This window comes from Chrysemys picta, chromosome 3, assembly GCF_011386835.1.
Source record: "Chrysemys picta bellii isolate R12L10 chromosome 3, ASM1138683v2, whole genome shotgun sequence".
Classification (NCBI taxonomy): domain Eukaryota; kingdom Metazoa; phylum Chordata; order Testudines; family Emydidae; genus Chrysemys; species Chrysemys picta.
In genome coordinates, this window is record NC_088793.1 from 14646896 (window position 1) to 14672007 (window position 25112).

A 25112-nucleotide genomic window follows, 5' to 3' on the forward strand; every position below is an offset into this window, starting at 1 on the left:
AATGGATTGACATTTTCAGTTCTTGTCATCTTCCATCAGCAGTTCCAAGTTAAGTAGCAGGACAAGCTCAGCTATGAAGATTTTCAGAGCTGACACCAGCAAACGCCTCCATCAGCGCTGGTTTGATTTCAGAGGCTTTCTTGGTACAGAGAGATTATTAGGCTGGAACCAATGAATTAGGAAGTGTGTTTACCAAGGAATGCTGACTAGGGGCTGGCAATCAGGTGGGCACCAAAAACTTTGGTGGTGTGATAAGATTGCCAAAGATGGACACAGACTGAACATCCAGACAGACTTTAGAACCTAGCTAGCAACTGAGCGAGGGGGGCCATTGATCTGCAAGGAGGCTGTGGGAATTGCCTTGACGATGATATTTTATAGGAGGGGAATCTGGGGATGAAGCTATTTACCCAAGGTAGAGCTGGGAATAGAACGTAGGTCTCCTGACCCCTATACCTCTGCTCTCACCACCAGCCTATGCTGCCTGCCTCAGGTGCACGCTCTTAATAACCATTATTACTGAAGCAGTATTACACAGCACCATCCTGCAGATGGGCGACCGCTTGGTTTATCTTCAATCCTCACTTTTCAACTCTGCAGCGACTCAGCACTGCCACCCAGTGGCTAAACAGCTCCTGTTCCTCCTCTGTGCTTGTACTGTACTGTAATTATTTCTTGTCTGCTTCAGAAATGGCCCAGGACTGTTTGTTCAAAGGCCCAGGATTCTTTTATGAAGCACTGTCCCTCATTCTACTTCTAAACCTAAAACCTTGAACTTCAGAACGAGTTGTTGGTCCTGTGCAAAATCAGATGGCAGTTCAGGATTTTTTATCCCTTTGGAAACGGCATATACTGTATATACCCCAACACATGGGTGGACATTTTCTAAGTTACCATAATGCAGATTTGAATATGGATGCCCATGTCCCAGAGCTGGCATCTCTACTAGGTGAGTTTTAAAAACATAAAAACAAAAAACCTACTTTCTCTAAGGTGTCCAGTGTGATGTTGCTGTGCTAAATTTGTCTCAGCTTGTGGTCCCTCTTTGTTTAGGCCATAGGTTATTCTCAATTAACAGACCCCTTGCTACTTTTGCAAGGGTGTGAATAGAAAAAATACATCCTTGCCATCTCTAATCTCTGTGTGTCCCTTTTTAACTCATGCAATGAAACTGAAAGCAACAGGAGTTTAAATTAAAGACATGTATTCATTTGGGATCCCAAGTGATTAGTTTCTATCCGTATAGGTTCATTGTTTCATTGGCTTCAGTGCATTTAATGCACCTATTCTCAGACTCTGAGCACATGAACAATTCACCCTATAGAAACACACTGTTACCAACAATGACAAGCTGATGCAATGTGAGCACTGAACTCCCCAAGACACACAACCTGGAGCTCAGCCAGACCACCAGGAATCAGGTGTCTAGGTAGCCTCAGGGAACAGCTGTCAGGTATCTGGCCTGTAGCAGAGCCCCTCTCTGGGCAACCTAAGGAGCACAGCTAGCTGGTGGTAGGCTGCCTAATTGGCTACACTGCCTGATTGGTTAGAAGAGTCAGCAGACCGGCTCTTACACCTAGCAGCAGCACGACTTCAGTGACTGCTTCTAGTGTTGGTCCCTCCTTGTTCCCAGCTTTGCCTCACTCCAAGTGACCTGGTCCTGACCCTTGGCTCTGATTTGTAACTTTGGCTCTGGTGCCTGGCTCAGACCATGGGCTCTGATTTCTAAGTACTGCTCTAACTACTGGGCATGACTGCCCACATCCCAGTCTCTTCCAGCAGCCCTCAAGGGATGAATAGATTCTATAGCTAAAAGGGACCACAATGACCAACTCCTTATAGCACAGGCAGACAGACAACGTCCACAAAATAGTTCTGTTTGAACTACAGCATATCTCCTGGGCTAAAAACAGCCAGTGAGGGAGAATCCACCACCGTCCTTGATGAGTTGTTCTAATGGCTAATTGCCCTCCCTTAGTTTGAGTCTGAACTTGTCTAACTTCCAGCCATTGCAGTGGTCCTCTCCAGATCTCACAGAGCCGTCCTCAGGAGATTGCTGATGCCCACCCAGATCCTCATGGAGCAGCTCTCGGGGCATTGCAGAAGATCTTGGAGATCCTGCAGGGGGTTACATGCCCCCCCCCTTCCTGCCCCTTCTCTGCACATCTCAGCAGTTTCAGCTGTGAAAACCCTGCCCTTTATTTCCCACGGCTGGTGTGGTGTCCCACACATCTAGGGACCTTCCAAAGTCATTGGTGAAGGGCCTTAGTTGCCTAGTGGTGAGATTCCAGCAACTTTCCACTGTTCCCCCTAAGGTGCTTCTGCCTGGTGGATGTGCTATGGGGTCAGACCTATATGCGGCAAGCAGTAATGCTCCTGTAAATGACTTCTGCCCTCCCCCCCCACCATACAGCAGTGCTCTCTTCTCACTTGCCACTCCTAACGGGCCAGCTGGTTAGCGACTGACACAACAGGCAGCAGCAGGTGAGGGCGTTGCTGTGCACAGGGACCTGGACATAGCCCCCTCCTACCACTCATCAGATTCCCCCCCGCAGCTGGAGAAAGGTGAGAGGCTCTTGGGAGGTGATGAGAAGAGGAGGTGGGGGAGGGACGGATTATGGGCCCCGATTCACTTGGTTTCCACCATTGGCACTGGGGCTGGGGGAGCTCTTGGCCATGGAAACTCTGCCTGGATGTGGGGGGAGCTGTAGGAGTGGATAAGGGTAGGACGGGGATGGGCGGAGGATGTGCAGATTCAATGCACGAGGAAGCCTCTGTATGGAGCCTTGGCTGGAAGTTAAAGCTAGTGGAGGGGAGACCATGGCATCACCTCCTCTAGCGATGACAACCTGCCTCTGAGCATACAGCAGTGCATATAAAAAAGATTGCGTAGCCTGCCCTCCTGTGCAGTAGGGGGCTGTCGCATCCAAACACACTAGTCAGTCTGTTATTGGGGACCCATTACATTTTACATGGGGAACCCCATTTGTGACTCCACCATTGCCCCTGTGGATGTAGGAAAGAATTAGGAGCCCAGGTTTCTGGTCAATGTTATTCCTTAGCGGTCTCCTTTCTGTTAGTGTTAAAGGCCCTGCAGTATGAGGGATCTGAATATGTTATGGCTACAGCCTTACCTGAATTATGTTGTTGTGTATATACTTCAGCCCTCTCCTCTGAACCTGCAAATCTAGGTTGTTTTGGTGAGACTTTCAACTTTATACCACTTTGTCATGCTTAGAGCCCACAATGATTTATGAAGATGGACAGACATAATTATTCCTATTTTTCACATGGGGAAACTGAGGCAATGAGTGATCAGGTGACTTAGCACACTAGAAAGTCCGCAGCTGGGAACAGGACACAGGCTGTCGCACTCTTATACCGCTGCCCTATCCGCTGGATCACACTGCTGCTGGAGTAACTGCCAGTAACACTATTAGCATCCGAGGCCAAAGCTGCTGTTGGTGTCTGAATCTAGAGACGTTTGCGGAGAGCAAAATGCTAAGTGGCAAGAAGACAAGGATTCAAAAAAACAACAAACATTTAATTTTTGCCACAAATTATCTGCATCTTTAAAGTTTTTCTCCATGTTGCATATTTTTCCCCCTGCCGTCCTTGGTTCTGCACATCAGTGTAATGCAATCCCGTGAAATGAATTAAACTAAAGACAGACAAAATGTTGTAGGACAGGCTAGGGTTACATTTTGCTGGGCTTCCCTTATTGCTGGCTGTTAGGAGCTGAGACGCAGGGCCCTGATTAAGGAATAACCCACATGTAGCCCGTTCTGCTATTGAGCAGTGTTGCAGAACTCTGCTGAAAACTGACCACCTGTGACTTGACCCAGAGGGGTTTGTCTCTGGATCAAGGCCTCAGGTGGAAATAGATGGCAATAGCAGGGTGGATGGATTTAAATTTGTCTCTCTTTTAAAGTGACACCTGCTGTTTAAAGTAAGATTCCCTAGTAGTGCAGAAAACACCAGCTCTTCAAACATTAGGGCTGTAGTAACCGGTGTTTAAAATCCCCTCTCCTTAACCCATTGGCCAGAAACCCCTATTACCAAGTCTCCAGGCAAGCTCCATTCAAGTTAGCCAGGAGCCGGAGGATGTGGGTAAATAAGAGCACTGTACTCTAAGCCACTGTCGGGAGAGGATACTGGGCTAGATGGACCACTGGTGGGACTCGGTATGGCTGTTCTTATGTTCTTAAGCACAAGTGAGTTGTATAGCTTCAGTCCCCTGCTGGTGGGTCATAAGAATATGGAATGAATCCAGAGCCAGGCTGCTGTCACGTGGGCAGCTCACCCAAAACAGGCAGAACGTGTAGACTAGATCTTGGAGCCTCTTCTCCAAAGCCCCAGGTCTCTACTGCTTGTGGGAAAAGAGGCTCACCTGTAGGTGCAAATAGTATCAAGTCTTATGCTCATTCTTTATTTATCAAGCCACTAGGTGGCAGCTTGATTACCAACACTTGAGCAGTTCTGATTTCATCCAGCAGAAGGCACTGGTGAAGAATACAGGCCAGCCAGTGCTTCCTTGTGCTAGGGGATGCAAGGAATAGCACCCAGTGTACACACATCGATTGTACATGGGATTTAACACGTCTGTGGCTAGCTTTCACCCATCCTAGAAGCTGGGATTTTAAGGCTATTTGGGTGAGGATCCTGGGACTGATAATTTAAACAAAAATATTTATGAGAGAGACATTTGAAATCAGAAAAACTCATTTTTAAGGCAGGTCTTTGGAACGGTAGTAAAACATGGGGCTGTTCATGTTTGAGAGACTCCTGTTGAAGTGTGACCAATAGAGCTGAATAAAATCCTGTGGTGTCAGCTCAGAGGTTTGTGTGCATCTCTTTCTGATTTTTACTTTGGGTGGGTAATGTTGCACCAGGAGCCCAAAATGTCAGAGTGAATCTTGGTGAAAACTTCTATGACCACACCTGGTTTTGTATGGAAGTCCCAGGAAGCCACCAAATTTCACCGGACACCATGAACATAACCCCAGCCTCGCTTGAAACTTGGCTAAAATTCTTGGCAAGCTCAGAGATGCTTTGTGAAACTATGGCAAATTTGGACTGTGGTTTGCCAGAAAACCCCAAACTCCTTGGGCTGGGGGTTTTGTTATGAAAGTTACTTCCAACTCTGCTGACTGGAGTTTTGGGGAACATTGATGTGTTGCTTATTTTTCATATGGAAGCAATGGGAAGAAAAAAAATACAAAATGGATTGATTTGAAAATGTGCTTGTTTTCATTGCACATATAAAATCCTATTTCAAGAGGAGAAAAATTCCAAGTTGCTTTCCCCATGGTCATTAACAAAAGACTCGGAGCAAAGTGGTTAATAGCATAAGGAGCTTAGGTTAATTATTAAGCTTGCCCTAGGGATAGCTCTGAGCTTTTAAACCTGCACACAAACTAGTCTGGTAAGATTCAGTTACCTGCAGAGCAATTAGAGTTAGTGCTTGGAACACCCTTGTCCCAGAACAGCAACAAAATCGAACCAAGCTGTCCGGTTCAAAAGGGATGAAACCACAAAAGTTATTCTGAAACCAGAGATAGCTGTGTGCATCTCTCGTCTGAGCTATGGAAGAAAAGCACATAGGAAACGGTAAGCAGTATTGTCTTTTTTTTTTATTTTTGGTGTGTCTTTATGTGTGTAGCTTCAAATGCAAGGTCACTGTGAGTACAGGTTGTAGAATCTGGCCAGTCGTGATTGCAGTTGCATTGAGACCTGTAAGGAGGAGCCATCAACCACTGGTTGCGTTGTAAAGTGGCAGAGCTCATACCACAAAAGATAGAAGCAAACTAGTTTGTGGATGTCTTCCATTACTATAGTGTCCACATATGAATAGCTAATCTCTATCAGAACCTGGAAGCAGGAGGAGCAGAGGGAAGGGAATCCATATTACTGAACATTTGTCAACTTAGGTTGAGAGAACCTGGCTGTTTTCTCTTTCTGTTGTTTACCTACCAGGGCTGGCTACAAAACTTACGATTTTTAGCCACTGCTCTGCTACAGAGTCACCGTGGGACATTGTACTAAGTCACTTACCTCCAGGGGGGCTGGAACAATTTGTATAGTGAAGGTGCTGAGAGCCATTAAACTAAACTGTAAACCCTGTGTATGATGGAAACCACTTCAAGCTGGGGGTGCCCCCTGCACCCCTGGTTCCAGCCCTATGCTTACTTCTCTGTGAGATCTGTAAAAGAGAGGCTACAATACGTATCTGCTTCAAGCAGGGCTGTTGGGAGACCCAATGAATTAACTGAAGTGTGTGCAGCGTGTGGAGACCTTTGGATGAAGTGCCCTGGAAGCTATTAATGGCCGGGCATGGCTGCCGGATTGAAAGGGGGATGTCATTCAAACAATCCACGCTGTTGATCTCAATAGGAGCAGCGGCAGGCTTAAAGTTTACAAGGTGTCTGTCACGGTTCCAGGTCTAACCACAGCTCTGTCCCGTTTGTAGTCTTTCTGAGTGCCCCCCCTCAGGTGTCAGCCTTTTGCCTTTCCCTAGCTTGGAGTGAAATCCCACAGTTCTCCCACTCCTAGAGCGGGTCCTAGGCTACCGTATCCTATGTATCTACTGTGCTCAGGGCTTAATTTGTGCCAGGGTAGAGGCCCGGCACCTCAAGGCTTGGCAAATCATAGCCATGGCACCGCTGGGCTTACTGCATCAGTTAGGAATGTAAAAAAATTGCTTGACCCCCAGCACCTCTTTCATTACAAATTAAACACTGACTGTGCTTACCTGGCCGGTCCGACCTGCGGTTCTTCCCTTTGGCAGTCTGTGACCAGTGGTGCGTATGGTCACCCGGTAGACGTCTGTGTTCTTTGTTTTTGCAGTAGGAACAAAGAGTACAGAGGAAAAAAAAGAGTCTCGAACAACAGTCTACACACATGCCTATCTTGAGAGCCTTGCAAATCTGCAGATATCCGTGAACCATTTTTGCGGATCATGGATCGGCTGCGGATACAATTTTTGGATAAAAAAATAGATAAATTCATGGAGGATATGTCCATCAATGGCTATTAGCCAGGATGGGCAGGGATGGTGTCCCTAGTCTCTGTTTGCCAGAAGCCGGGAATGGATGACAGGGGATGGATCACTTGATGATTACCTGTTCTGTTTATTCCCTCAGGGGCACCTGGCCGCTGTTGGAAGACAGGATACTGGGCTAGATGGGCCTTTGGTCTGACCCAGTATGGCCGTTCTTATCCGCGCAGGGCTCTAGCTATACAGGCTTACCATCCCCCAAGGGTAACCTAGGCAGCCCTAACTCCTTCATACGTTCCCAGCATGTGTCTGTGTCCCAGCCTGGTTCCCTCGAACAACGCCCACTCTCCTGAAAGAATCAGAGGGGTAGCGTTAGTGTTAGTGTTCCTTTCTAAATCTGCCCCAGGTATTCTGCTCTCCTGGGTTCTAGTCTTGGTTCTGCCACTGACAAGCCACTTCACCTCTCCATATCTATTTTCCCTCCCACTGTCTGTCCATCTTGTCTATTTAGATTTTAAATTCCTTGGTGCCCGGGCTGTCTGTACAAAGGGCCCTAATTTTGGTTGGGACCTCCAGATGCTACCATAATAATCATAGTAAATTACACCTTCCTGCTAGCTCTAGTCCCCACTTCCTGTTTCCTCGATTTGTGAGTTGCACCAGAGTTGAGACTCGATAGATTTTCTAAGACTTTGAGCCTCCTCTGATTGTTCCCCCCTGCAGTAATATCCCCATTTTATAGTTAGGGAAACTCAGGGGTAGGTCGTACTTCAGCCACCAACCTTGTGCAAGGGGTAGCATATAGCTGTAGCACTCCTTGAGCAGCCAAGCAGAGGAGGTGAACCTCAGAGCCCTTTGTTAGCTTTGCTGGGCGTTCTGCAGTGCCAGCTGATGATCTGACCCTGGAGGAGGTGGACAGAGCTCACAGACACTTTTTGCACAGAGTGCTGAAGAGCCAGAAGACTTTAACCTAGCCCTTCCGAGGGAATGGTGCACCTAAATCCCTTAAGCACTCTCGACAATCTCTCGCTTGGTGCCAAGTAGGGCTTGGGAAAACCTGGCCCTGGGTGCGGAGCACTTGAAAATCTGGCTCTTGGAGTGGATGAGGCTTCATGTGCTGTTATCAGCCCCGTGTGTGTTTAAACCTTTACTAGTGAATGAGATGAAATTAATTTCTCGCCGAGGCGCTTTTTGATTTCAGGAAACAGCCCTTCCTCCCTGGCAGAACAATGACTCAGAGCAGCATGGCCTGCCTTGAAGGCTTGTCATGTGAATAAGGAATATAGAGAGAGGTTTTTAATGTTACAGGGAAGGAGTGCGGGTACTAAAGCCACATGCTAGACCTGTGAAGATGTGAGCGATCTCAGGGAAAATCTCCTGTACAGTTGAAGTCCGGGACCAGAGATGAACACTTTGATACCGTCTTTTTTGAACGTGGAGCTGCTGCTCTTTGCAGGTGAGTGCTAGAAGGTAATGGCTCTCAAACAATTATCTATGGGGCCAGCAGGACAAAGGAACGAATGCCACTGGGAAGGCAGTGAGATTGTTGGTAGTCTGGGAGAAACTTTGCAAGGGGCTCTGCCTTTGTAGGGGGCTTATGAAGTGGTTTGCGGAAAGGACGAAGTTGGATGCCATAGGGCGTTGGCAGTAACATGCAGCATTTCATGCAGTGTTGTAGCTAGTATACAGAATGTGCCACTTTGCTGGTCCATGGTTGGGTCTGTAATAAAAGTGTATAGAGACCACTGGCAATGTCCAGTGCAATATTTCAGCTACCTGATACTCCAATGCTGGGACAAATGGCAGTGATTTTTTTTTCACTGCAGTAAACGACTATCTCCTCTAGGTTGTTGGTTCAAATTTAACTCAGGCCAGTAGTGGACAAAAGTTTTTGTCATCTGATGGTTTTGTCTGATGATTTTGGTGAAACATATTTGGATCCCAGTCTAGTTCCTAGTGGAAAAATGTCCATATCTCACACACCATTATCATAACTACTGCTCTTGTTGATAGCCTCAGCAGAGGTCCTCTGTTGGAATGGGAACTGCAATGTTCTCCCATTCATAGGTGGTCCCATAAGGTCATTCACTGGCAAGGGAAGCTTGCTCCGTTGCTGTCTTTGCTGTGAATAACTAAGGGACGTCATTCTCAGTTTCTAGCCTCTGCTACGTTTGCTAAATCCACCTAAACACAAATCAGAATCTCTGAATGGTGTGGAACACAGCTCCTTCATCTGGCTGTCCCATTAGGCAAGGAGCCCTTTGTATCTGCTCTCAGGGGCTCTATATAGTTTTCCAAGAAAATGTTCCAAGGTTTAACTAGAGTGGGTTATCACCAATCCCTCTGCAGAACAGAACACTACAAATGGAGCAAAGCTGGGGCAATGCAGTGACTGCAGTCAGGCTTGTAAGCTCAGCATAGCAAGGCCTAGATGTCTGTCTCATTTTCAAAAGGGACTTAGGCACCTAGGAGCTTATGTCTCATTGGACTTTATATGTCCACCCATTTGTATGCATTCTATATACATACGTGTGTGTACATATTATGTATTTCTAATCTATTTTAGTTCCTCCAGTTGTGCTGTTTGGGATTTGTTTATTTAGGGAAGATATACTTTGGGTCGGAATATGTTGATAGTAAACCTCCCGTGCAGGAATGTGTCTCAAGCATTGCCAATGCCGTTGTAAAGATACATGCTGCACACGACTGATTCTGCTGCCATATTACATTTCATCCTGAAGTATCTGGGTTATTTTTGCAGTGGCATCTGCAAAGTTATTCACTGAACCCCAGGAGGGCAGCCTTGCTGGAGGAACATGGATCACCCTGACATTGGATGGTAAGTTTGAGGAGGCTGATAGTAATTGGTGGAAATCATTGGATAAAATGGGGGCACTTGGAAGAATGACCAGGGGTCAGCTGTGTTTTGAAACACAAAACTATAACAGGGTTCAAAAAAGAATTAGATACGTTCATCAAGGATAAGTCCATCAATGACTGTTAGCCAAGAGGGGCAGGGATGGTGTCCCTAGCTTCTGTTTGCCAGAAGCTGGGAATGAGCAACAGGGGATGGATCTCTTGATGATCACCTGTTCTGTTCATTCCCTCTGGGGCACCTGGCACTGGCCACTGTCGGAAGACAGGATACTGGGCTAGACGGACCTTTGGTCTGACCCAGTATGGCTGTTCTTAGGTTCTTAATTTGTCATTCTGGTATTGGCAACCATAAATGTAAAACAAAACAAAACAAAATCCCACACAACAACACAGCAGTCAGGTGCCCCAAAATCATGAGATTGGGTTGAAAAATCATTAGATTTAAAAAAAAAATCAATGCTGGGTTCTTTTTATTTGCCTTCTGGATTTTGAGCATTTAGGGTGCACTTCAGTAACACTGACATGCTTTTCTCTGAAATCATAAGAGCTAGAAATGTACTCCTTTTTTAAATGAAAGCTGAGATTTTCATATAGTCACATGACTCCACTAGCCGAGCTTTAAGAAAACCATCAATTGTATTGTGAGACTTGGGTTAAAATCACAAGAGTTGCCAACGTTGTCAGTCACATAGGCCATAATTGTCAAACTTGCTTGCCCCAAATTATCTATATAAATAATGCTACCTAGCTCTTATATAGCACCTTTCATCAGTAGATCTGAGAGCACTTTACAAAGGAGGTCAGGATCATTATCCCCATTTTTACAGATGACGGAAACTGAGGCACAGAGCAGGCAGAGTGACTTGCCCAAGGTCACCCAGCAGGCCAGTGGCAGAAGCAGGAATAGAACCAGGTGTCCTGAGTCCCAGTCCAGTGCTCCGTTCTTTAGGTCATAAATAAATGACCTGATTTTCAGAGGTGCTGAGCACTGACTTCAGAAGGAGTTGCAATTCCTCAGCATCTTTTGAGCATTTTTGAGGTTTTTAAAGTCAGGCTTGACAAATATCCTAAAGTTGGCTGGGATGATTTAGTTGGGAATTGGTCCTGCTTTGAGCAGGGGGTTGGACTAGATGACCTCCTGAGGTCCCTTCCAACCCTGATAGTCTATGATTCTATGATGATTCTATGATCTCTGAAAGATCAGGCCATTTGTGCGTGCCTAAATACGGATTTTGGTGCCTGCCGTTGGTGCCCAAGTTTGAACATTTTGGCTTAGTCATGTATAAGCGGGCAAAATATGTGGAAAGGGGGTGTAAAATGCCACGGTGCCAGGTAGTAGAGTATCAGGCCCAGTGCAAGTAGAATGCTCTATAACAGAATGTATCTGGGAGAGGTTGCCTGGTAAGTATTTAAAAGCAGTTCACCCCAAAGAGTAGGAAGATGAACCATGTTTTAATATGAAAGACAACGCCCCACACTTGGTTTTAAAATCCTTGATTAGGGGCTGGCACTGCTGTTGCTAGACACAATCTGAATTGCACCCTGTAAATGTTTTAATATGTTATTGTCATGACTACTAAAGGATTCTGCACTTACGAAATGTTTGTTGATGGATTGCTTAGGTCTGACATCTCCCCAGTTACAGTTCATGTACTCCACCAATGGGTCTTTGCTGGAAGTGTCCCTAGTGAATCCCATTCTGCCTCCAGTACGGTGTGATGTCCATCCTGTATATTTCGATGTATCCATCATCAGATGCAAAACGAGGTACGGCACTCTATTAAAGGGGTTCGGAAAGGACTTTCTAGGCAGAAGATGCTGTAGGAAACCATGTGAGGACGTTTTCTTGTTGTTTTCTGAATGCGTGCGAGCTTCAATGACTATTTGAACCAGTAGCGTAAAAGACCTACCAGGATCCAATGGCTGGAAAGGTAGAAAAATTCAAACTGGAAATAAGGCACAGATTTTCAATAGTGAGGGTAATTGACCAGTGATACAACTCACCAAAGGGCGTGGTAAATTCATCATCTCGGATCTCTATATCAAGACCAGATGCCTTTCTAAGGGAGATGATTTTGCTCACCCGCAAGTTACTGGGCTCAATAGCATTCATATGTAGTGGGAAGAATAAATCTTCCATTGCAAGAATCATGGGGGGTGGGGGAGGAATTCTCAGGCCTGTGTTCTGCAGCAGGTCAGATTAGACGACTCTAAAGGTTCCCTTCTGGTCCTAAAAGATCTTAATCCAAGTGAAAGACTCACTATCCCCACCCCTAGGCCCGGCAGGATTAGGCCAAGCTTTGAGAGTCTTTTGAAAATTGGGGAGTAGGCTCTCTACAGCTAGCAAGAGCAATACTTCTTAAAGGGGCACTCATGGATTTTGAGCCACACATGTAGGGTTTGTGTTGAAATCCAACCTAGGTGGTTAGACTGCCAGCTGAACTCCCCTCTTGCCCTCAGAGGTGGTCCTTCTAAGTTAAATTTGGGGCATACTGGCTGGCGATGAAAAACTTCCACAGCTGCTGCCCATGCTATACCTGCTATAATGTCCTTTGCCAGGCTGTTATACTGGTTGGTGAGTCCTCTTCTGGGGAGCGGTGCCCCTTGCCTGGGGTCATGGCACAGCGTCCCCCTCTGACTCTGTTTTTGTCCCTGCCTCCACACCCCTGTTCTGCACTTGTTCATTTGTGTCAACCTCAGTGTTTTTTGCCTCCTCCCCTCTTCTAAGGAGGAGACAAATTAGATGAAAGAGATTACAGAGATTAAAGTCAATGGAGCTACATGGATTTACACCCGCAGCGGATCTGGCCCATGTTTTACTTTAAAACACGTGAGCTGTTGTTTCCTTTGAAGGTCCTCGCAGCAGGAGGGGCTGTACCAGCTGGAGGTGATTGCCAATGGGCAGGTGATAAGCAACCTGGGTGGGATGCCTTGTGACAACTGCACTTTCAAGGTAAACTCCAAGGAGGGATGGGAGGAAATGGCTAACGATAATCCAGAGGGGGTTGCAACTCAGGGTAGCCGGCTGAGCAGAAGAGAACTTCGATTGACTGTTGGGGCGGGGGGAAATTCGGAAAGTGCTATCTCCTAGGTTGGGAAGAGGTGGCTGCGCTATTGCTTGAGTCATTTAAAACTAGCCCTGACAAAGTGCTAGGGGATGAGGAATAATCTAGCGCTGGTTCCCAAGTAGGGGGACCTGATGTCCCGATTTTATAGGCACAGTCCCGGTATTTAGGGTTTTGTCTTATATAGACGCCTATTACTTTCCCCCGCCACTCCCATCCCAATTTTTCAAGCTTGCTATCTGGTCACCTTATTCCCAGAGGATAGATTAGATGACCCAGGAGGTCTTTGTCTGTGATTATGTGACAATATGGGTCCTAATCACCCTCTTTTTGCATTTTTAAGGCATGCAATGGCAAAATGCTATTATGAATATTATTACATTGGTGTCTAGATGCCTGATAGGGCTAGGCCCTGTGCAAACACATAGTAGGAGAGTGTCTCTGTCCAACAGTCTATAGTCTAAATAAAGAAATAGTGAGAGGGGGAATAGAGGCACAGAGAGATGAAGGGACTTGCCCAAAGTCCCACAGCAGGTCATTGGTAGAGCCAGGAATAGTCTCCTGAGTTTCAGTCCAGATCCTTCTCGACTGGACTATACTGCTTCCAATTGTGCCTGTTCAGAAGGGTGCTCTGTAGCCCGATCCATAGATTATGTATTAATTATATTGATTACTTAAGAATTCCCAGTTATCACTTTGAGGGTTGACTGGTTCCTGTCCCCAGATCAGGCCCACTGTTATTAAAATAATTGTACAGTTGGGAGCCCCGATGTGCCCAGTTGTAACACTCACACTACAGGAAGTTTTCTATATTTACAAAAATGTATTAATACATTTAGCAAAGTCACAAACACTCCAGCTCAGTAAAGTAGGTAGAGATACTACAGAATGTATACTTGAACAGCCATATATTCTCACCATCCCTTGAAGAACAACCTGAAATGGTAGCCATTATCTCCCTCATCACCCATCAGCTTCCTCCTGACTGCCAGTGTCTATCGTTCTGGCACTTCCCAAGGGCTACATCTCTCTTTCCGACTGCCCACAGGCTGGACTACAACTTTTATGATGTGAGGGTTTTCCCCCCTCTTCCTTATTTGTATTTCCTCACCCTACTCATGTTGAGGTGTCCTTAGAATATTAATGTGCTCAACTGATCATATACGTCAATTCATTGCTGTGGTACTCTTGTGGTTAGACATTTATAGATGTTCCATCCAGAAGCTGATGTTCGCTCATGTTCCTGTGGCGGGCTGATGTCATTATGGAGAAAATTCCCCCCTACACACTCTACTTCTAGTTCCCTTCAAGCCTTGTACTAGCTCCTAAGCAAATGTCTTAGAGGGTACAGGCTTGTAGGTTCCTTGCATTATTGCTAAACATAATAAATGTACAGTTGAAGGCAAGACATTGACTATAATAAAGGGAAGCTAGCCCTATGGGCTATGGCACGAAGCCCATGATAACCCAAGAGCTCTGTATACCAAAACCATGGGTTCATCAGGGAAGGGTGGAGTCAGCCACTGCTGCCCATGGCACGTATCCAGATATTTCTGAACTTTGTCACTCTGAAATTCTGTGGGAAATCTTGAGATCCGCTCTGCCTTCAAGGTTTCCAGTTCTTTGCGAGCTTTGGCCTTGTTGGGAGTGTTACCTGGGGTCCCCTAATGCCAAAGCTCTTGGTAACTTTACTTTCCGCAAGGCGATCTCAGGAAATAAACCAAGGGAGATGCAACACCTCTGTCTGCTATAGGGCTGGCATAAATCACACAAAATCAAATGCTTTTACTTAAAGCCTTCACTTTATTAGTCTCCAGCACTTTTACAAGAATGGCGTTACTCAGTCTCTGCTTTATTTAGTCTTGAGAACATACAAACACAATAGGTTATAGATCACTCCCAAAAATAGTTACCCATGGTCTGGAGGGGTCTCGAGTGGTCAAACGAGAAGGTTCAAGTAGCCAGCTACCTGCCTGTCGCTGGGGATTCCAAGAGATATCCGAAAGATCAAATACAAATTCCTCAGACCTGTCAACCCCTTTTGTCTTAGTGACTGTTACAATTACGTCAACAACATGTCAGTCAAAGAAAAACCATTAAGCAAGCACTTTTTAAGCTGTTAGTTATACAGATGTGTTTTTGCAGAGTCTGCAGTCTCATGGGCCCTGACCCACGCACACCAGAAGTCAAATATGGATAGACTTTGTGTTTTTCACAGACCCTTACCTCAGCCTATCAGAGAGGACATAGAATCAGATTCAGTCCTCATGATCGCTGTCCCCCTTCTCTCCCAGCTTTGCCGTGGTGACGCTAAGGCTGGTACAAAGGCCTGACAGGTGCTACTTTTGGCATTACACAAAATAATTAATATTCCATCCCAATAACTGGCTGTGGCTTGAGCACCTGGCTGGTTGCTAAAAATGCCCCTCTCCAGCAGAACTTTTCTTGGTGTGTTTCCGCTTGTGGGTGAAGCCAGGACATGCAGAAGAAGATGCGTTATGCTGTGTTTTGTCTTTCCAATGCAGCAATGGAGGCACTGGTAAGAGCAGAAGAAGGCTGAGTTCTCTTTCCACCTCTACCTGCGAATTACTGTGGCAGCTTGCCAGAGTCATTTACCTTCTCAGTTCCCCATTTGTAAAATAAGGATGATTCCACTTGGCTCCTTTTTTTAAAACTCTCAATTCTGCTCCCACTAATGTCAATGAAAAAAGCACCGGTGACCCAGATGGGTGCAGGATCAGGATTTATAAGAGCAGTGTATTATTTAGTAGTATTATTCTAGGGTAATAGAGATCACTTAACCCTTGCAGAGCAGGACCCTTAGCCATAGCTGTTTGCTAGAGAACAAGCCCCTTTGTGCCAGTCAGTCCTGTCTAGCTCTTTTCCAGGAGTGAGCGGGAGAGCCCGACGTTTTCAGCAAATTGCACATTAAAGCATACAAGTCGTTGGGCAGTTCAGCTAGCTTAGAGAGCTGATGAAAAATCACCAGGGGATGCTGTTAATGAGACACATTCCAAGCTAAATAAAACACAATGTGTCTCTTTGTTTTGGGACTGGAAACCTGTGAGCCATGAATATTAAAAAAATTAATTTGGCCTCTCCAGTAGACTGCAAAACCCGCTGCAGGCAGTGACAAGTCTGAACTGCTCACAGAAGGTTTTCCTATCCGTTGGTAGCTGTTGCCTCACTGCTGTAATCTGCTCCTTGTTCCAGCCAGTCTGGCTGGCTGTTGGTCGGTGCTGATCTCTCTTCTTTGCGATGACCGGCGTGAAGGGAGCTTGATGCTAATGCTCATGAATTTTTTAGATTGCTATGTCTCCAGCTCAGGAGAGGCCAGAATGTATCCGAGAGTGCGATGCTATGTTGTGTCACGTGACAGCTCAGAGGGAATCAAGGTTGTGAAGTCCTGGAAAGTCTGACCCTGGCTCTGCCAGGACTTAGGTTGCTCGAGGGGATACTCTGAGTGCTTGACTCCAGAATATAAGCATATGTCAGGAAGGGGGAGGGAGAGATGGCTGGGATCTGCGAGAGAGAGGAATAGTGGGCATGGGGTGGGAGAATGAGAGTGTAGGAGACCCTTACTTACTTTTTAATAGGGATAAATCCTGGTCCCATTGAAATCAATAGGAGTTTGCCATTGATGTAAATGGAATCAGGGTTTACTTTAGCCCATTAATAATACTTGGGGCTAGATTCACATAGGTATTTAGGTGTCTAAAGATGCAGATAGGCACGCGGTATGATTTAGAAAAGTGCCTACCTCCCCCTGACAGTCAGTGTAAATCCCACTAGGCCCCGAAATTCCTTTGTGAAGCTGGCCCTTAGCTCTTACATGGTGCTTTTCATCTGGAGAGTTCAAAGTGCTTCACAAAGGGAGATCGAAATCATCCTTCCCATTTTACAGATGGGGAAAGTGAGGCACAGATGCAAAGTGATTTGGCCACAGTCAGGCAGCAGGCCATGTGCGGAACCCAGATCTCCAGCCTCTCAGTCCAGTGCCTACCCACTGCCTCCCAGGAACACAAAGCTGGGCTTCTTTACCATGCTCTGACCACTGCAGCTGAAACTGCAGTTCACACGTTGTCCAGTTTTGGGATGACATAATCTCATGAAAATCCCAAATGCTGCGTGTTTCTAGGAACGCAGGAGTTGGTCCATCTAATCCAGCATCCTGGCTCTTAACACTGGACAGTCCCTGAAGCCTCAGAAGAAGCCAACCTCCCGCCCCCCGATACACTTAATCCTGCAGGAGGCTGGACTAGAGGACCTCTTGAAGTTCCTTCCAGCCGTTCCTTTCTATGGTTGGAGCAGGGTAAATACCTCCCACAATACTCTGTGGATACTGGCTTGTGTAAAGCATCCAAGGATCTGGGTCCTGGAGGAGGTCACTTAAGCTATGACAGTTTATCCCAGGGGAGGAGCTGGCTCCGTATTCATTCTGCCTATGCTTGCTCTCCAACAACAGTCTAGAGAAGGAGTGAACTGGCAGGAATGCTTGAAGGGAGTGTTAACTGCATATGGGAAAACAGTTCCCAGAGCAACGGATAGGCATGCTATAAAGATCAGTAATATTCACAGAAAACAGCAGGGTTTCGAACTGAAACTCGCACCCCAGGAACCTGAGTCTAAGAGTTACGTTCAGGTAAAACAAGCGATGCCGTGTGAGCTGTAATTCCAAGCAAAACTAATGCTTGGATTGCAGACGTTGGCATACAAACTGTCATCATTTATTATTTATTTATTACTTTATTATATGGAGATATCCTATCTCCTAGAAGTGGAAGGGACCCCGAAAGGTCATCGAGCCCAGCCCCCTGCCTTCACTAGCAGGCCTGGAAATATTTGTAGAAATGATTCAGCCAGCAATTTTGAAGGAACAAAGGAATTCGGGACAATTTCAGGCTGCTCGCGGACACATGAGGAGCAGAAAGAGAGGAAAATGTCATTGACTCGGTTTTTTGCTATGAATGATTGGTTCAGCTCTGTGCCACGGTACCCGTGGTCAACTGGGCAATGCACAGAGGAAATATGTAGGACTGTGCCCTAGTGGGGAGACACTGTAGTGACACCTTCCTGCATGCAATGACACTGCTCAAGAGGCAGAGACATAGGACTTCAGGAGCACCGAGGGAAAGGACTAGGGCTAGGAATGCTCTCCATTCCAGAGGGGCTGTGTCTGGGATCTCCACTCTGTGCACACAAGGTAGTGGTGGAGGGTTTGCTTGGGAGCGGGAAAGCAGGTTACTTTTCTTAGATAGGAGCAGCAAATGCTTCTTGCCGAGCACACTCCTCTCAGGAACCCTGAACGCATTTGACCCTATGGACGCATCCTCCCTCACCCCCCCACTGCTCTGCCCATATAGGGGCTTCCTCATCTCAGATTAGTTCCCAGAGTTATAATCTGGCCCTTAGTTTCCAATTTCTGCAATGATCGGGTTATGTTTTGGAGCATGAGATCATATTGCCCTTCTCTCCTGCAGGTCAAATTAGACCCTGGGTGACCCCTGTATAGACGGTTGCCTTCAGTGAGGATGCACCAGTGTAACTGATTAGCAACTTAATAACGGTTTTGTTGGTGAGGCAGAAGATGGAGAAGAATGCAGCTCTCTTTTCTCTTCGCTGTGCTGGTTCTGCAGAGCTAGCAGGAGTAACCAGCAGTAGAAACCGATTGTCATCACTCAAATCAGCAGATCTGACTCTGAGAACACATGGGGAGCAAATTTGCTGATAAGAAGGGGGCAGTTTTACATAGTCACTCATCAGAGTAGAAATGCACTTTAAAGACAAGCCCCAAAATAAGTGTGTCTGAAATGCTGGTTGCCAGCTGTGTTGCGAATGATGCATAATCGGATCTTGTAGGGCTGCTGTGCAAACTTGTTTGTTTAACAACAAAATTCTTCTTGCAGTTTTCTATTGCACAGACACCTGTGGTTTACCAAATTAATCCACCATCTGGAGTCCCAGGTAAGGGATCTTCCTTTAAAATGGAGACATCTTTGATGTTACATATTTTCATCTTCCTTGTGCAAGGGCTGTCGTTTTAGCTGATACACTGGGGATTAAATTAGACACCTATAGAGCTGAAAGCATGAGCCACGATAGCTTGAGCTATGAAGTCAAGGCTCTATAGTTAGTAAGACTCATATCCTCTGGATCAGGCACAGTGGGAGCTGCGGGGGGTGGCGCCTGGGGGTGCAAAGGCAGGGCACACTGCACAGAGCCGCCTGGCCAACCATACGCCTAGAGGCCACAGGGACCTGGTGGCCGCTTCCTCAGAGCCGCAGTAAATGCCACTGGGACCCTCCCCACACGCCCCAACCCCTTGGCCCAGCCTGGAGCCCCCTCCTGCACCCCAAACCCCTTATTGCCTTATCTCCAGCCCCACCCCAAAGCCCAAACCCCACCTGCACACCAAACCCCTCAGCCCTGGCCCCACCCCAGAGCCTGCACCCCCAGCCAGAGCCCGCCCTCCGTCCCTCCCTCCCCAACCTCCTACCTCAGCCCGGTGACAGTGAGTGAGGGTGGGGAAGAGCGAGCAACGGAGGGAAGGGGGATGGAGCAAGCAGGGGCAAGGCCTTGGAGGAGGGGCAGGGCATGGAGTCAATTTTTTATTTCAGAAGGTGGAGAAAGCTACTAGGTGGGAGGCTGTTCTAGATTTGATTTTGACAAATAGGGAGGAACTGGTTGAGAATTTGAAAGTGGAAGGCGACTTGGGTGAAAGTGATCATGAAATGGTCGAGTTCATGATTCTAAGGAATGGTAGGAGGGAGAACAGCACAATAAAGACAATCGATTTCAAGAAGTCAGACTTTAGCAAACTCAGGGAGTTGGTAGGTAAAATCCCATGGGAAGCTAAGGGGAAAAACAATTGGAGAGAGTTGGCAGTTTTTCAAAGAAACATTATTAAAGGCACAAGAGCAAACTATCCCGCTGCGTAGGAAAGATAGGAAGTATGGCAAGAGACCACCCTGGCTGAACCAGGAGATCTTCAATGATCTGAGCCTCAAAAAAGAGTCTTACAAAAAGTGGAAACTCGGTCAAATTACAAAGGATGAATATAAACAAATAACACAAGTATGTAGGGACAAAATTAGAAAGCCCAAGGCACAAAATGAGATCAAACTAGCTAGGGACATAAAGGGTAACAAGAAAACATTCTACAAATACATTAGAAGCAAGAGGAAGACCAAGGACAGAGTAGGCCTGTTACTCAATGAGGTGGGGAAGACAATAACAGAAAATGTGGAAATGGCAGAGGTGCTTAATGACTTCTTTGTTTTGGTTTTCACCAAGAAGGTTGGTGGCGATTGGACGTCTAACATAGTGAATGCCAGTGAAAATGAGGTAGGATCAGAGTCTAAAATAGGGAAAGAACAAGTCCAAAATTACTTAGACAAGTTAGGTGTCTTCAAATTACCAGGGTCTGATGAAATGCATCCTGGAATACTCAAGGAGCTGTCTGAAGAGATATCTGAGCTATTAGCAATTATCTTTGAGAAGTCATGGAAGACGGGAGAGATTCCAGAAGACTGGAAAAGGGCAAATATAGTGCCCATCTCTAAAAAGGGAAATAAGGACAACCTGCACTGCCTCAAGTCTATTTACTCCAGTGTGTGAACCCTGCACTGCCTCCACTCCCATCATTTTTATAGAATAAGTTCCTGCTGAGAACACCAGAAGCCTGCTCTTAGAATCATAGAAGATTAGGGTTGGAAAAGACCTCAGGACAGTGGCGTAGCCAGGGTTGCTGCCGAGGAGGAGCGGTGGAGAAAAAAGGCGCATGTCCTTCGGCGGCATTTCGGCATCCCTGCGCATGCGCCAAAATGCCACCGAAAGACAGAGCGGCGCATGCGCAGGACCGCCGAAAGACGGAGTGGTGCTGGAAAAGGCGCCACTTGGGGAATTCTGGGCTCGGGGGAGCAGGCGCTCCCCCTGCTTCCCTCCTACTGCCTCAGGAGGTCATCTAGTCTAACCCCCTGCTCAAAGCAGGAATTGCTCTTCAGCAATTTCTTTCCACTCAATTCCACCCGCTTTATTGGAAAGTCCTTGAAGTTACCAGTCAAAAGCCAGGGGAGAAGTGGAGTAAATGTTGTTAGGGTCACATTGATACAAGAAGTTAACAATCCTGTCCTCTTGCAGTTTATGTCTATTGCAAAGTTAAACAGCCTGCTAGTCCCCAAGGAACAAAAGCCAGATTCTGACCCCTTGAGCTGGCCCTGTCCTTGGCAGAAGTTCAGGGCTTTGATGAATCACACTTCACCAATGCATGATGCAAAATGTACTTACTTGGCCCAGGCCTACTGGCACTGACCTCACTGAGGCAACGGGGAGGCAGTGTTGTCTCATTCAGAGCAGAGGACTGACCATCAAGACTCCTGGGTTCTATTTGCGGCTCTTCCATTGACTTCCTGTGTGGCCTTGTGCAGATCATTTAGGGACAGATTTTTAAAAGTGTTTAGATGGCCAAAGATGCACAAAGGAGCCTACTGGGATTTTCAAAAGTGTCTAGTGCCTAAATCCCATTGATTTAAATTAGAGTTAAACACCCAGACCCAGATCCTCAAAGGCTCTTAGACTTGTAACTTCCACTGAAATCAACAGATGTTCAGAACCTAAATACCTTTGAGGATCTGGGCCCTGGACACTTGAAAATCCCACTTGGTGCCTAAATTCCTTTAAAAATCTGTCCCTTAACCTCTCTGTGCCTCAATTCAATCACTTGTGCAATGGGGATAACCATGTTTTCCAGCTCATAATTCCCATGCGTGGTGGTAGATTCTGATCTGAGTTGCACCCGTGTCAAAGTGAAAGGTGCCCACTGAAATCAATGGTGTTAATCTGGAGTTAGGGGCAAAGAGAGCAGATTTTGACCCACTGACTTTTGTTGTGGTTTTTACCTATTCAGTCTCAGTATTGCATTGACCGCCCCAATTCAGTGGAGTCCTAAAGAATATGCCTAATTTTAATCATGCAGATAGTCTAATGGAAATTCACATGCCAAAAGGGAAGCAGGGGTTAAATGCTTTCCTGAATAATGATGGGGCTACTCTTTAGCTCAAAGTTAAGCAAGTGCTCAGCTGATTCTTGTCTGTAATTAACATAAAAGCACAATCTCAGGTCTCCAAAATAAAAAAAAAAATGTCCAGAAGATGCTGTTTGGCTAACTGAAGTGACTCAGCAGAAAAGCTGGTCAGGTAATTATATACTTTGTTTTAAACCAATTAAAAATTTAGAGGAACATGGCTTTTTTATTTCATTTTGTCAAAAATGGTTGGTGTCTGTTGGAAAAACAAGAAATTGAATTTCTCAGTTTAAAACCAAAAACGAGTTTTCAGTTAAGTGAGTGAAATAGCTGACTCCTGTTGACGGTCAATGGGAGCTAGGTGCCTGCTGGCTTAAGGACTTTTGTAGATCCTACGAGGCACCTGTATTGTTTCCTTCCACTCCCCTGTCTTGATCCATCTGCTGTCTCTTGTCTTTTAGATTGTAAGCTCATTGGGGCAGGGACTGTCTTTTTGTTCTATGTTTGTACAGTGCCTAGCACAATGGGCCACGACTGGGACTTCTAGGCACTCTGGTAATACAAATAATAATAATTATTAAATACCCCTTAGTAAATCTGGCCCTTAACCCCTACTTTGCTAGCTGCCTTACTCCACAAACATTAGCATACTGCTTTAAAAATAATCCCTTCATTTTCTTTCTCATTTAAACAGGAAACGTAATACAAGTCTGCGGGCAGATCATTGCTGGAAGATACGAAACCATTGACTTTAATGTTGACTATATTGATGGGTAATTACATATATTAACGTTCTGGCTCTGTCCATGTGATTGGTTTTTTTTTTGGCATTTCTTTCTTCGACCAGCCTCCTTGACAGCAATAAATTGCAACCAGTTGGCACGGAACTGCCGGTTTCCTCTTGTTGTGGTTTATTGCCGCTCACGAGTTGGGCTCCAGCAAACTTCGTTAATCTAATTGCAACTGGTCCATTAAGCTAGTCCGTTTATTGAGCGGCAGCACAGTCAATTGTGGCTCAGTGTGAATTGTACTGTAATTGCATCGGGTTGTTGGAGGTTTTATTTTGGTTAACAGATTAAAACAAACTAATTTCAAATGTAGGAAACTACAAGTTAATAAATGTTCTGTTCCAATTGCATTTTTAGAAATTCTATTAGCTTGGTTGGGGAGAGTAATTTTCATGGCAAATGGAAAGTTAAAGCAGAGCTCTGAAGAAACAGTGGGCCAAATCCTCAAAGGTCTTTAGACTCCTAGCTTCCATTGAAATCTCTGGCAGATAGATACCTAAATACCCTTAAGGATCTGGGCTGTGTGCCTTACTCTCCATTGCCTTGAGCTTCATAGAGTCACTTGCACTTCCACAGAGGGACGACTTGATTTTCCATTGCCCTGTTGCTTACGTGGTCATTCACACCAGGGTCAGGTTGGTGTAAAATTCCACCATTCTGAATTCGCATTGGTATAAATGGTCACACAAGATGGAGGGTATAATGGGTATAAAATGCTACCACTAGGATAAGTGATTGGAGGATTCTGAACTGGTACGTGTAGGCATGGTTGTGCAAGGCTGTGGAGAATCAGAGCCCAGAGGGCCTACAGTTACTTTAAGTTTAAATTATTGCAGTAATTTATGTGAAGAGAAGGGTAATCAAACCTCATGCTTCAAGAATTTAACTGATCGGCCTAGGGGTCAGGAAGAAATATTCTCCCATTGCAGGTTTGCCATGGGTGTTTTATTCACCAGTCTCTGAAGCATCAGACATTCACTGCAGGGGAGGCAGCATTCTGATGGGTCGCAGGTCTGATACAGCATGGTAAATTCTCCGATTAGGGAACTAAATCTTCAGACGGTATAAATCATAAGTAAGGCTGGGATTTAATCATGGGTATTTTTAGTAAAAGTCATGGACAGGTCACGGGCAAGAAACAAAAAATCACAGCCCGTGACCTGTCCATGACTTATACCATAAATACCCCTGATTGAATCTTAGGAGGGGGTGCTGATGGGGGGAGCCCCACGTGGGGGGGCAGTGACTGCTCTGGCCACTGCTACGGGGGGAGCCTCAGGGGGACCAGCAGTTGCTCTGGCCACCATCAGGGTGGGGGGAGTCCCGGGGGGCCAACGGCAGCTCTGGCCACCCCCAGGACCGTTGCAAAGGCAGTCCCCAGCCGCCCGGGGCCGCCTGAGCAGCGGCTAGTGTGGCTGTCCCCAGGGCCACCTGAGCAGCTAGCTCCAGGGCCAGTGGCTTGGTCAGCCACACTGGCCGCTGCAGAAGTCACAGAGGTCACAGGAAGTCATGGAATCTGTGATTTCCGCGACTTCCGTGACACGGAGCCCTAATCGTAAGCCAGTAGAGCTGCACTGATTGACACCAGCTGATTCAGAGTCGGCAGTCCTAGCCTCTGGATACTGATTAACATCCTGTGTTCAATATCAGTTATTGTTTCACCCATCGTCAATGGGAACGACAAGTGCTGTGGTTAATGAAATGGAAAGTTGGAATGTGTTTCTGTGTCGCTTTGGTGTGTTGGTATCCTCCACTGAAATGCTAGTTTCATTATTTACCATATAACCTCAAAACACGGGTGAGCATACTTGAGAAAATTCAACAGAGTGAATAGATTCAGCCTATAGTTTTACAGGAACGCTATGCTCACCTGTAGTGAATATGTGCAGTGACTGGAGCAGGATTTCACACGAGCTCTTGCCTCATTCACGTGGATCTTGTAAAATGCCCAGTGACTGAGGAAAGGGCTCCTTAGGTTTGCAAGAGTTGTGCACGTTTCATAAGGTGTATGGGGCACAGCTTTCCAGTGATGTCAAGTCAAATAGTTCCAAAATATGGAATTGCTTTTTTCACTGAAGCCGGTGGGTGTTTTGCCAGTGACTTCAGCAGGTCCAGATTTTCATCCTAGGGCTTAATGGCTTCCCCTAATGTCAAATCTTTCCTGTTTGTTTCCTATCTAGCCCTGTTATCCTCGAGGCAGAAGGAGACGGATGGATCAGCCTCTGTTCTTTTGCCAACAAGCAAACGAGAAGCATGTTAGTTTGTGATCTTCCTTTTTGCTTTGGGTTGTAGCTAATTTCATATTGCTTTGAGATCTCAATATGCTTGATTGTAGAGGATGGTCTGTCCATCTGGGTTATGGT

At 46.1% G+C, this 25112-nt stretch overlaps 1 protein-coding gene across 3 annotated transcripts in view; it reads left to right on the top strand.

Annotated features, from left to right (window-relative positions):
• The first annotated feature begins 5419 nt into the window (after positions 1–5419).
• The window catches only part of PKHD1 (PKHD1 ciliary IPT domain containing fibrocystin/polyductin), a 380982-nt gene continuing 361289 nt past the window's right edge, over positions 5420–25112 (top strand). For all 3 annotated transcript variants that reach the window (XR_010599356.1, XM_065587493.1, XM_065587494.1), the window contains exons 1-8: positions 5420–5610; positions 8306–8453; positions 9759–9836; positions 11497–11641; positions 12728–12827; positions 18846–18903; positions 22656–22734; positions 24930–25004. Coding sequence is in view for 2 of the 3 variants with exons in the window: in XM_065587493.1 (XP_065443565.1) it covers positions 8402–8453; positions 9759–9836; positions 11497–11641; positions 12728–12827; positions 18846–18903; positions 22656–22734; positions 24930–25004 (587 nt within the window). In the remaining variant the exon portion in view is untranslated. The remainder of the gene's footprint in view (positions 5611–8305; positions 8454–9758; positions 9837–11496; positions 11642–12727; positions 12828–18845; positions 18904–22655; positions 22735–24929; positions 25005–25112) is intronic.